The 13,666-nt window shown below is 41.4% G+C and overlaps 1 protein-coding gene across 2 annotated transcripts in view; it reads left to right on the forward strand.

Annotated features, from left to right (window-relative positions):
* TJP2 (tight junction protein 2) overlaps positions 1–13,666 on the forward strand; it is a 95,349-nt gene that overhangs the window by 20,736 nt on the left and 60,947 nt on the right. The window contains exons 1-2 of one of the 2 annotated variants that reach the window (XM_056848009.1): positions 1,044–1,221; positions 9,989–10,109. In XM_056848009.1, coding sequence (XP_056703987.1) covers positions 1,052–1,221; positions 9,989–10,109 — 291 coding nt within the window. In that variant the 5' untranslated portion in view covers positions 1,044–1,051. Of the gene's footprint in view, positions 1–1,043; positions 1,222–9,988; positions 10,110–13,666 lie in introns of those variants that run through there. The other variant, XM_056848011.1, reaches the window with a different exon arrangement.

The following is a 13,666-nucleotide window of genomic DNA, read 5'->3' on the forward strand; positions in this document are numbered from 1 at the left end:
CTGTTATAGCATGTCAACTGAGGCACAGTGTTGGCCACTGAAGTTTCATCCTGAACTAGTCTAACTTCATCTGCCCTATCCTTCCATTCTCATCTAACCACCCCTTCATTCTGTCTTAAACTACCATATCTACAGATAATAAGGGCATTGAATATTTAATAAGCACAGTATTATTGAGAGCACATCCTTCAAAATAAGTTTTATAGATTAGGAGGGGAAGAGCTTTCAAAAATGCATGTGGCATGGATGCTGCTTTGTGAAACCCACAAGCTAGCTTTGCATAAAAGGGTCCTTGAATGTTGTTGGCCCACATCAATTTTTATTGGCCTGTCTACACATTACCTGTGTTAGTAAGTTATGAAGCACTGGCTGGGAAGTGGGGAATGGGCGGGAGAAAATCAGCCCCCTGCCCCATTTTATCAACATTTTCCTTCTAGGTCAACTGAAGGTAATTCTGCTACTTCCAACTCCGAGAGTATTTACAAGCACACTCTAAACGAATGCAGTTATTTTGTTTAATTCTGTTCAGATTTTCCCCCAGCATCTTCTAACTTTGTATTTTTCTTTCATTCAAATAAAAGTATGCCACTTCTCTCCTCCTGGTCAGTCTCTTTGGATGACATTCATTTGGCGTGAAAGGGAATGGAGGCAGAATGCTTTGCATCTAGCAGTACTTAATGCCCTATAAAGTTGACTGAACAAATCTTCAGTAGCCGTTGACTCGATCTGAGAGACACGTCACCTGCTACTCCATTAGTGTTTGGAAGATTATAAGCCTTGGAGATTTAGCTGAGGATTAGTAAATTGGAGAGTGTACATTATCGGGACAGGCTTAGACCCATGATTGTCTCTTGATTCATTTTCATTAGTGCTTTATTCAAAGATCGCTGGAATTATGTAACTATGACGTTTCAGGGGGATCTGTCAGGAATTTTTTTTTTTTTGCTCTTCTCCAAAAGTTATTTTTATAACTCTAGCTTGCAATGTGCGCAACCCATTCTGAAAAACAGTGCTGCAGCTCATTCGGATTTCTGGGGCAAGATGATCTCGGATGCTGTCTCCAAACACAGGATGTCGTTTTGTTCAGCAGTGTATTGAAAGAGGCAGGATGAAGTACAAGAAATATATAACCATCCTTGAGGCTGCAATTGGGATCACTCCCCTTAATAAGAGGGAACTATTGCCTGTGGTTCGACATGCAAACCTTTGGCAACATCCAGGGTAAGTTATATATTGGATAAATGAGTAACTGCAAAAGACAAATATTTACTGAGTGAGAATTGCATGCTAGAGTGCAAGGAGCTATCTGCAAGAATAAGAAAACGTTCATTTAGGAAATTTCAGAGGCAGAACATAATTTTCTTAGTGAAATGTACATGATGTTCTTGGCTGGCATATGAATTGCTGGGATAATTTAACACCAGTGTCAGGAATAGCGTTTAAGCCTCTGTATAAACTGTTGATACAAAAATTTAGCAGATAAACCCATGCAGACTTGAAGCAATGGCAAATCAAATGGGAATTTTGTGGATTAATCCTTGATTACATTTCCTGCCTCCTCATACTTGGAATGTAATTTTGAATGTTAATTTAAAAATAGAACATTTTGAAGCTAGGGAACAAGAGATATTGAATACATTTAGGATTCTTTTAAGTATCTTTAATGTTGTTTATGTTTATTGAAGGCATTTGTACTCTCCCTTTCTACCCTAGCATTTCCAAGGTAGATATTGAATTGGAAGACCATTTAAAATAGAAATGATCTTGTTCCGTATGAATGAGATAAAAATGCAGAATGTTAGACTCTTTCAACGAAAAAGTGTTTTGAACTCTGGCATGATACTAACTGCCTTGCATGTGAAAGGTATATGCATGTGTTTTCCAGTACCGGTAGTTGTCTATAACGCAATAGAGTGCCACTCCTTTCCCAGTTGCTACTTGCATAAAAAGATACAAGCTGAAAAATAGGCAGGTTGACTTCACATTTAATATATAGTCATGCATTTTGTGTTCAGTGATTTAAAGTCATTGCGTCACGGCAATGAACTGGGAGTGTACCAAATGCCAGCATAATTGGGAAGTGCATGCGTGTTTGTGGGTGTGTGAGAGAGATCAGTCAGAATATGAATTTCACACTTGAATAATGTGTTTTATAGCTTGTAGTCTTACTTTGACATAGTTGCTGTGGCCAGGCAACCAGGGTGACTGACTGACTGCTAACTTCCTTATTTTTATTTTATTGGGGTGGGGGTTGTACACAGTACACAGGAACTGAGAACGAAATGCAAATTTTTGTCACTTATGCTGCCCTTTATCTTAGCACAAACCAAGCTTCAACAGTTCAATTAATTAATGAAAGAGAATTTTAATTAAGACGCTTAATCAAGAGAAGAATTTGACAAATTATGTCCTGCATAAGTCATGTTGCTTTTTGGAATCTAGAGAGGTTCTATGCATGTGCAAAAAGCACTTATGTGAATACACACAATGACAGTGGCTTATTTTTGCCTTTGGGAAGTAGCCTCTCTTGCAAACTTTTTTGGATGGACCCAGACCTTTTGGAGGGGGTATGGTGGGTGAACACCATAAGGGGAGCCAAAAACACCTAGCCATTGTTGTTAATGTGCTACGCTCTGTACTATTTTAGAAGTCCCTTCCAGTGCTTACACTTTGCAAGTCTAATTTCCAGTGCTTACACTTTGCAAGTCTAATTTGTTCCATAGTAGAGATGTCAGCTGTAGGCATACTGTAAATGCACTTACAATTGAAATACGTGACTAGGAAACATAATCTTGTAAGGTGCTTTTCTAAACAGATTTCAGAATAAAATTTGGGGTAGCTGTGGCTAAGAGAATAGCTTTGAAAGGCAAGTCTGTGGATAACAAATCTGAATGGGTTCATATGGCATATCACACCTGTTCTGCACAGATCTTATGTGAACAGATGTCTGACCTGCCTCTCAATAAATGAGGTCCCTTTTTATGGCTGGGAGTACCAGAGTTGAATCAGAGAGGTAGGTATCCTTTATGATGTACACTGTGGAATCCTTTGGCTGTTCCTTAGACAAAGGATGTCTACACCTATCATGGTGTTTTTTGTTTAGCATCACACCCAGGATGTAAACATGCAATAGGAGAAACATCACAGGAGTAACTGATGGTAACCATCCCTCCATCTTCTGTGAGGATGTGAGTGATGGCTGCTGCATTTCTCTAAAGACTGCTCTTGGCTGCAAGTTCTCTTTGCCACTTCTAAGTCCCATTTGGTGTATGAAGTACTTTGGAGAGGGTCTTGTTTACCACAAGCATCTGGCACATGGCTTGGATTTATGATCTCGTTTTACTCACAGCAAGTTTTTTTTGATCAGCCTCTCTTGAGCAGGCAGCTTCCACAAACAGTGACAACAGAAGATTTGGGGGCCACAGGATGGAGAAATTGTGTGTCCTCCAGGTTAGCCTGTTCCTTTAATGGCTTTTAGATATGGTGCTTGAGGGCGGGTCATTCTCTTTCATGCCACACAGCCTCTGTACATTTAACAGCTACATGACAAATTCCAGGACTTGATCAGGAATCTAATAGGTGCAGCTTTCCCACAGTACGGAGATGCAAGGATGAAGAAATGGGGTTGCATTCTGCCTGGCATGCACCTATTACAGGCACAGAACTTCTACTGTTGAGGTGAGACTATCTCAAGCCATTTGGTCCAACACTGGCCCCAGAGGCAATTTAGGACATTAGCCAGCCCTGCATTGGGATGGGGGTGGGGGACAATGGCAATCTCAAATTCTGTTCCCTTATTGTCCACTTCCTTTCCAAACAATTTTAAAACTTCAGATTTCAGAATCTGAATGTAATGCAAACAGAGCAGGAAGAGTCAAATTAACACAGTGCTGATTGGTCCACATGATACATGTCATATAGTTTCTTTGGTGCCAGATGTTTGGGGTGGAGTATGAATGCTGTGTGGTGAGTCACCCCTTTTGAAAATGTAGCTCCACAGGGCTAGTAGAACGGTGTGTGTGTGTGTGTGTGTGTGAATTTTGCAAATAAATAATATATTGTATAGAGATTGTGTTGGGAAAATAATCTTGAACAGCTTTACTTCTAATTTAATTTCCTGTTTTCTACGGCAATCTAGTGAATGAGAGCCAAGATGGATCAATAACAACAGGGATGTATGAATGTAAAGTTTGTGTACAGGAATGGCAGATGAAATTTCAATGGAAGTAAAGTGTAGCCTGTGGCAGCAGAGATGAATCGGGTGCAGCAGAGATGAATCGGAGCCCTTGAGTATGTTGGAGCCTGTCATCTCAGCATACTGTGTTACAAATGAGTGCATCAGGAAGTGAATTAACCATAATGGTTGGGGTTGCCAACTCCAGGATGCAAAATTCCTGGAGATTTGGGGGAGAAGCCTGAGGAAGGCTGGGTTTGGGGAGGGGAAAGACCTCAGTAGGGAATAATGCCATAGAGTCCATCCTCCAAAGCTGCCATTTTTCTCTGGGGGAACTGATCTCTGTAGTCAGGAGGTCAGTTGTAATTCTAGGTGATCTCCAGGCCCCACTGGAGGTTGGCAACCCTAGTTGTGGCACAGTGAAGGGGTGGCTACTGTCATCCATCCCCAACTTGGCTCCTTTGGCAGCACCTAACCTTCATAAGTGTTCATTTTTGCAAAAAATAAAAAAAGAATACAAAGTGTTACGGGCATATGTTGCCATGACAACACTGTACCTGTAGCTCTAAAAATGTGAAGTGCTGTTCTCATGACTGTATCTAACCTACTGTGCCAATGACAGACAGATTTTCCGCATATTCCCCCTTCTCCAGCATTCCCCTTTGACTCTCTGAAAAGATTATTCCTGCTGTCATAGGATCTATGTGGATAAAATTTTGAAGATTTCTCCATGCAAATTGGTAAGATGGGCAACTGCTTGTCACATACATTCTCTGTGGTTAGGGTTGCCAACCTCCAGGTATTAGCTGTAGATGTCTCGCTATTACAACTGATCTCCAGCAGATGGAGATCAGTTTACCTGGAGAAAATGGCCACTTTGGCAATTGGACTCTATGGCATTGAAGTCTTTACCCTCCCCAAACCCCACCCTCAGGCTCCACCCCAAAAACCTCCTGACGGTGGCAAAGAGGGACCTGGCAACCCTATCTGTGGTGATTCCCACCTAGTAGAACGACCTGCCTGAGAAGATCAGGAATGCTTCCACAGAACTCTCATTCTGCAAAATGTGCAAAACAAAAATATTCATGAGGGCATTCTTGTAATGAAATTGATTGTAGTGAGACAGAATGGTCCAGAAGAGTGCCTTCATATGGGAGTGTGGCGTGGATACTGCATTGGCTTTTATCTTTGTAATCCCATATTCTGCATTGCTTGGGAAGTTTGCTGTGCACATGGGTATTTAATTTTGTATTCCTAGTCCTAGTGCATATCACTGCTTAGCTAACCTCCATCCCATCCCAAGAAATGCTCATGAAAGCACCCTGCCTCTTCTGTAATGTTGTGCAATACTACATCGGTGGAGAAAAAGCTATCCTCCTGTCTGGGTTGTTACTGAAGGAAAATATTTATTTGGCTTGTGTGACTGAGGCCTGCCTGGATGAAAATGACATGGTATGTCTGTCCCTGCTAATTCTGCCTGGGTATGCAGCCTTTCCCTAACCCCACAATGGAAGGGGTGGTGGTAGCTGTCATCCTTGTGAGTCTTTCTCTTTTCTCACACTCCTGATGGCATTGATTGTGCATTCCTTTTACTGGGTTCCAAGGATAGGCATTCTACGTATTACCGGCTAACTGATTCCCCGCTGGATAACCCTCTTGGAGTTGGCAGAAGTGCTCTCAGGTTTAATGCTAGAGACACCTACTTTGATTGTCATAGGAGACTTCCACATCCATGCTGAGGGACCTTTGCCAGGATTGTGTACCCTTTTTGGCTGCCATGGGCCTCTCACAAGTTGTCACTCAATACATGAAACAGGTCATACCTTGGACCTCGTATTTTACACTGAGCCCTTGAGAGAAGGTCTGATTTCAGAGTTGGAAGTTCAGCCTGTACCCTGGTCTAACCACTGTCTGCTCAAGATAAAGCTGAATGTGGCTCCAGACCTCCACAAGGAAAGTGGTTGGTTAAAATGGTCTATCCATGGAGATTCATGGATTCTATTGGATTCCAGAGTGCTCTGGTTGACTGTAGGATTCTCTGTAGAGGTTGTGGTGAGAGTTTAGAATGTGAAGCTCCAAGAAGCCATTAACAAAGTTGCTCCTTGTTGACCTCTTCTGCCCTTTAGGGCAGAAACCAGCCCCATTGTTTACCATGGATTTGGGTGATATGAGGGCTGGGTGATGTCTGTAGTGATGCTGGCCTAAAAATCTGTAGCAAGTCTGACAGAGCATGCTATAGAGTTTATTGGAAGACTCCTCTACTCTGGATCCTTTTCAGTCAGGTTTTAGACCAGGCTATGGGACAGAGATGACATTGGAGGCTTTAATTGATTATCCTCATCTGAATATGGATAAAGGCCATGCGTCTTTGCTACTGCTTCTGGATTTATCAGCAGCCTTCGATACAGTGGACCATGCTATCTGGAGGCAAAAGTAGGCATCAAAGGTTGTGCTCTGGATTGCTTTAAATAGTTCCTTACAGACCAGAGTCAAAGGATTGCCTTTGGAGACCATTTATCATCAAGATAGGATTAATCCTGTGGGTTCCACAGGAGGCAGTGTTCTCTCCCATGCTATTCAATCTCTTTATAAAGGAGAAATCATTCATTGTTTTGAAACTGGATGCCATCAATATGCTGATAACACCCAGTGCTATATCTCTCTATCCAAATCTCCTCATGAGGCGGTAGAGGTATAGAGCCATTGCCTGTTTGTGATGGTTAAATGGCTAAGAGTGAACAATTCAAAACTGAATCCTGACAAGATGGAGGTAATACTGATTAGGAAGCCTGAGGTCTTAAAGGACATTGTGTTTCTCACCCTTGATGACTCAGTGAAGAACCTAGAAGTTATCCTAGACCCAGCATTACCCCTGTAGAAGCAAGTTAATGCAGCTGCGAAAAATACTTCTAACTCAGTTTAGTCTGGAAAATGGTCCCCCACCTGGACTTGGTGGATCTAGCCACCTGAATCCATGCCACGGTAACATTGAGATTAGATTACTGTAATGCACTCTACATAGGTCTGCTCTTGAAGTCAACGCAGAGACTCCAGTTGGTACATAATGCTGCAGCTTGGTTACTATTGTGAGCTAGATACAACATGCATATTATACCTACTCTGCAGTCACTCTACTGGCTGCCCGTCAGTTACCAGGCTCAACTCACTGTCAGATATAAAACCTTTCAAAGCCTTGGACCCTTCACAGAGAGGACTTGCCTCTCCACCTGTTCCCCATCATGGCAGCTTCACTTATCTGAGAAGCGCCTTCTGCAAGTACTGCCCTGCAAGTAGATGAGATCAACAATTGCCTGTACATTTGCATTCTCTGTTGCACTCCCCACCTTGTGAAATTGCCTGCCTGAGACGGTCAGGAAGCCCCCCTCACTTCTGGCATTCCCCAAACTGTGTAAACTAGAATTGTTCAGAGTGTCATTTTTATAAAGGTAATAGGACTGTTTTATGATGCAATGGTTCAAGATGGTGATTTAATAAATGGAATGTAAATGTAAACTACACTACTATATATAGCATATATCATCTGTTTGCTGCATTTACCATCTTGCTCTCACTACGTTGTTATCTGGCTATGTAATCCCACCTTTTGGCATTGTTAACATATCATGTCTAATACTTATGCTTTGTTTTCAGATTTCTATAATCCTAATCCCAGTGCTTTTTTGTGGGGGGAAAACACATTTTTTTAAAAAAATGCCAGTATTCATATTTTAACACTGCGGTGATTTCCACCAATTCCTCCCTCAGGATTTGGGAGAGCCATGAAGAAAGGTACTTCTCATGGGGCAGCCTGCTGAGGCTTCCTCTGATGAATAGGACCTTGAAGCAGCAGGCAGTGGAAGAGAGGAACAGAAGAAGCTGAGCAGGCATGTACGGATGAATGTCCCCCGTGCCTATAACCAACTAGGGCAGGGGACTCATCTGTGCCCAGCAGCAGCTCTCCACAGCCACTGGATCATCAGCACTGAAGGTGCAGAACATTCCTACTTGAGTGTAGAAGGAGTGCTAGGTTACAAGAGCACTGTTGGCTGACAGCAATGAGAAAAATGAGCTCCCTCCAGCAGAGAGTGCTGAGTCAGAGGAACAGCTGGTTCCTAGGGCTTATTTAAGCAGACACTTGCATCAGGCTGATGTGGAAACAACTTGTTACCGATACCTTATGTTCTCTTGGTCCCTCTGATCATTCCTGAGACTCTCGTGGCCTTGACCTTGGAATGGACTTTGACTTGGCATTTGGACTGCACGTTTGATACTGACACTTGAGATCCTGACCTAGAACAGCCCGGTATTGACCCTTGGACTGCTATCTGACTACGCCACCCACTTCTGGCCCTCAGGTCTTCTGGCATTCAGGACAGTACTGGTGCTCAGTACCAATGAGTATCATCACAAAAAAGACCTGCCTACTCCTATTACTTCACTTATCAGAAGTCTTACTCTCATTGATTCCACTTATTTACATGGTATAATCTGAGTCTCAATGAGAAAGATTGATTATAAATAACATAATAAATGAAATTCTACTTTATTGGCATTCAATTATATGTGCCTAGTTCTACTGCACTGTTTATTTGCATTATTCTTTGTATTATCTTATTCTGTTCACATTATTGCTTGTATTGTCATTTAGTTCTGTATTTTAATCCTATTTCATTATTTATTTGATGTCCTATATTGTATTAGTCCCTTTTTTTGTTCTCTTTTGTTCTGTACTCTGTAATTCACCTTGAGTCTCAGTGAGAAAGGTGGGCTACACATAAGCTAAATAGGTAAATAAATAAGAATCCATGCAGGTTGGAAGACTGCAGTGAGGAGGGGAAAGGGGTGAAATTCTTCTTCATTTCTGTTATGCCAGTGGAGCTCCATAGGTAGAAGAAAAATTGCTGTCTCCTCCCAGATTCTTCCTTCTCACTACAGTGCTCCCCCATAGGGTTTTCCCCCACCCCTGGTAAGTCCCACATCATATTTGTGTGTGTAAGGTGCCTTCAAGTCACAGCCGACTTATGGCGACCCCTTTTTGGGGTTTTCATGGCAAGAGAGGTGGTTTGCCAGTGCTTTCCTCTGCACAGCAACCCTGGTATTCCTTGGTGGTCTCCCATCCCAGTACTAACAAGGGCTGACCCTGCTTAGCTTCTGAGATCTGACGAGATCAGGCTAGCCTGGGCCATCCAGGTCAGGGCACATCATATTTAAGGGAATCAAAAGAAACTGCTGGGGCAAAGGAATGTAAGGTTAATCTGTGTAGATAACACTGGGAAATTAGTCAATATTTCACCTCAAGGTGACTTCGACATCCATAATTTTGTATTTGTAAATCCTATGTGTGTTAGAATGCACTCTCTCTTTCTGTATGGACATACAGTTCTAAGTACAATGAGACACAATGGGATTTTTCACTGGGAGATTTCCCAGGGGGTTGGGCGCTACAGTGTTTTTTTCCCCCTCCAACCTCCCTCATGTCCTTGTTTTTTCATTTGTTGTTTTATCCATGCTTTCTCAAATCACCTTTGATTTGATAAAAGCGACGGAAAGATGGGAATTGAGGAAGCTTGGTGAAAGATCACTGTAGTTTGGCACCTGAGCTGTGGGGAGAAAACTGTCTGAAAAGACCCAAATATTGGGATTACTTAAAAAGAGTACTGCTTTCTAACTCCTTGGGTAGCAGAATAATTTCTTGCATATTCCAATTATAATTTTCAAGTAGCTTAACATTCTTCTAATTTCTATCTTCTGGATTAACTGGAAAATAAGTCAGTAGCACTGGACATAATCTATCTCCCACTTTTTATTATTTAGGGAACAGGCAACTATACCACCATCTCCTTGTGAGTGGGACTGGGAAGACAGCAGTACTTCAAGCACAAGACGCATCTCAGGAAAGAGACTGAGAGTACTGAAACGACGCCTTCATCACCAGGTACTTAACAGATTCATAGAATTAGTTTGGGTGACTGACCCACAACCCTTTAAATGTTGTGATAAGCCTTCTACAATTATTAGTTTATTTTTACCCCATTTTACAGGAAAAAATACTCTGGGGCAGCTCACAATTGTATAAATTTCAGTCTTCAGAATCCAGAATATTACATAAAATCATAGCATAAGAACATACTATACAGTAGATAGCAAGCCATACCATCACTTAATGCTTTTTAAAAATATGACCACAGGCAGGTTAAGCCTTCAGAGGCCTTACAAAACAGAACAGTCACTTTCTTAAGGACACAGTCCCACTGAAGTACGTTCTCTTGTAAATACGTTCCAAAGAGTTAATGCCGTTACCAAAATAGACTGTTTTCAACACAATCAGCTGTTCTAGTTAAAGAATTCAAAGCAGGGCTGCCTCTTCGTAAGGAACACTGCTCCCTGACCATTAGTTGGACAAGTCCTAAAAGCATGTAGGCTGTTTATTAGTTTTATTGCTCTATAGCAGCTTTGCAAATTGGGATTGCATGCTCTGGTTGTCTGCACTGTTGCCACTACCATGCTGATGTGCAGTAGCTATAATTCCTTCCTATAGCCACCAAGGCTAAAAGAACCCATGTTGTAGTATAGCCCTGAAGTCCTCCTTAAGATGGTAAAGTGTTAGTAGCCCTTTTAGGCTAGAAGGGAGAGCTATACACTTAGCTGTATGACTTGGTTTACCACTGGGCTGCTTGTTCGGCAGTACTGTTACATACTTAGAGGTCTACATACCTCAGGTGGTAAGCAATAACATTGGTTGTGTATGTTAATGGGTTAATCCAGCTATATTCACTCTGAGAAGTATGATGACCTTGCCTGGACTCTTCTAGTACATTTTCAGCACTCTAGAAGAAATGTAAATGAGGTGAGAACTAGAGGCGAAGACTGGGAAATATAGAGAGATGGATACAGGACACAGAGGTATTGGGGAAAGACATTGTACATATGCAAACTTAGGTACGGAAAACATGAGTCTTAAACGGTTCTTAATCAGGAGCACACATGATGATTATCAGGAAGATGCTGCCAAAAGAAAAAAAATGTCTGGGTTACTGATGCTTTCTCTTGCTAAGTGGTCACCATGTCTTTCTTCACATGCATCCTGGTTGCTAAGAATATGGATTTGATAATACTAAGATAGTTGGTGTGATGGCCTTAATACAGAAGGTGAGTGCTGCCAACTATTCCAGGGGAGAAGGGATTGGTTGCTCTTGGGAAACCATTTACAGCACTATTCTCCTGGCAAATGTAAAGCTTAGTCCAGTCCCCTGCTGAATAACAGTTTAGATTAAATAGAACATCCTCCCACTCATGTTTCTTCTTTATAAACAACAATTCTGCTCCTGTACCAGCTCATACACTGACTCTTTTTTTTTTAATTGCTTTGGCATTATCTGTGTGAACAGGACTTTGCTTTTCTAAAAAGTATCCACTTGTGACCTTAAAAAAGCTGATAGCTGTGGAAGAAGCTGGGATGTCATGAGAGCTCAACTGCAAGTGACAGGGTGGTGAAAGATGTTTATAAAACTCAAAGAACCTACTTTCACATAAATGTAATTCAATGAAGGGCCATGACAAAGAAATGTATGTAGGGCATTTCTGTGTGTTTTTCTCCCCAAAATGACCCAAAGCAGCTCAGAGGAATTTCTAAAATTTAAGCAGTATGATTTAAGTAAATGAAACAAAAACATGCACTTCCTGAGCATGTCCTGGTTTACTGGGTTGCAAGCGCCAGGCCAGGAGCCATAGTCCATAAGCCCTCTGGCTCTGGGGCCTCTCACTTAATCCCTTCTGACAAATGGTCACATCCCCTGAAATGATACTTGTGGACTAAAGTCTAGGCCAACCTGATACAGGGCTTCAGCACAGACAAAAATACTGGGCCCTGCACTATTGCTGTAACAGTGCCTAAACTGGCAGAGTTGAAATTTGATTCCTGTGTTCCTTGGTGATTCAGATTGGTCAGGTAATGGAAGTAATGGCAAAGTAAGCTTCAAAACTTGGCATAGTGATACCCCCCTCCATTCTTGATTCTTATAAATGTACAGATTCTCCATTATAATTACCAACTTGTCTTAAATTTTATGTTTACATTTACATTACATTTATATGAAACCATAGGCTTGTTCTGAGTCATTACATTGGTCTTTGTGTATTATTTGACATAACTGTATGAAAAGTAAAAAAAAAGTAAAGTATGGAGAGTGCAGTGATATGGAGAGTGCAGGCTTTAGTTCTTTTCTGGATGGTAAAGAAGTATTAAGCTTTGGATCAGTTGAGCCCTCTAATGCTTGGAAGTACAGGAAGAGGCATTTGTCAAAGAAGATGTTGCTTCCCTGTTTGGATATCATGAAGTATGTCAGGCAGAATGTTTACTGGTGCTGCCACCTGGCAGGAACAGACAAAGAGCCAGCACAGTGGTAACTTCCCAGTGTGTGCCTTGTTTGGGCTAGAAGTACACTGTAAAAAGTGCAGCCTTCTTCCTTTAAATTTTTGTGTGGCATATCCTTGTGTAGCAAACTAATTTCATTTGGAACATAAGATGAGAATGTTCATGTGTGGAAGAAAGGTGGAGTACTTCCATAATTGTGTGACCAAGCCTTACTCTATGTATAGTATTAGCACATATGCTCATAATTGATTCTCTGTAATCATTTGCTTTTCTAGAAGAAACTCCACTAGAACCTATCCTTACTAAAAAGAAATTTGGGGGGCAGGAAGAATGGGAAGAGGAAACAAATATGGATGTGCCAGTAGATTTAAATTGTCTACTTTATAATTTTTAAATTTTAAAAAGCATGTAACAATCATCCTGATACTCATGTGCCACAATGCTAGAAGCAGCAAGTAAATTTATTTAGAACTGGACAGAATATTGTCTGCATGCTTTCCCCCCTCTGTAAATAAAAGCTAGTCTTTCTAAAATTCAAAGAAGAGGTCTGGAATATACTTTGGATGGTTGGCTCCTTATCTCTAGCCTCTCTAATTTCAATGGGAGAAAATTTCCTATAGCAATAATCTGCAACCCTTGGATGGGCTACAGAGCTTCTAGAAAGCTGCCATTTTGGGTGGCTCTTTAGAACCACCTGCTATTCAGTCAGTTATTTATTGATACGGTACATAGCCAGACATATACAAAAAACGTTAAAACAATAATTAAAAACAGGAATTGCAAGTATAAAATACACTGGAGACTACATAAAATCCTAAGAGGACACTACTACATAGATAATAAGGCAAGTCATCCCAACAATTTGCACCTAATTTTGGATGTGGCAGCACAACATTTAGCAGTGTCAACAGAAACCCTTTGATTTTCAACTGAGAGCAACTTCCTTGCCCTCTCTGACTCTGTTAACTGAGAGCCTGTTAGTCCAAGGCTGAATAAATTTGCCACAGATCTCTTCATAGTAAGGGTAGCTATTTATTTAGTCAATCTTCTACCCTGTCCTCCCCAGCCAAGGCCAGGCACAGGGCAGCTTACACAATAAGATAAAAATAAAGTTATAA

This window comes from Euleptes europaea, chromosome 4 (assembly GCF_029931775.1).
Source record: "Euleptes europaea isolate rEulEur1 chromosome 4, rEulEur1.hap1, whole genome shotgun sequence".
NCBI lineage: Eukaryota > Metazoa > Chordata > Lepidosauria > Squamata > Sphaerodactylidae > Euleptes > Euleptes europaea.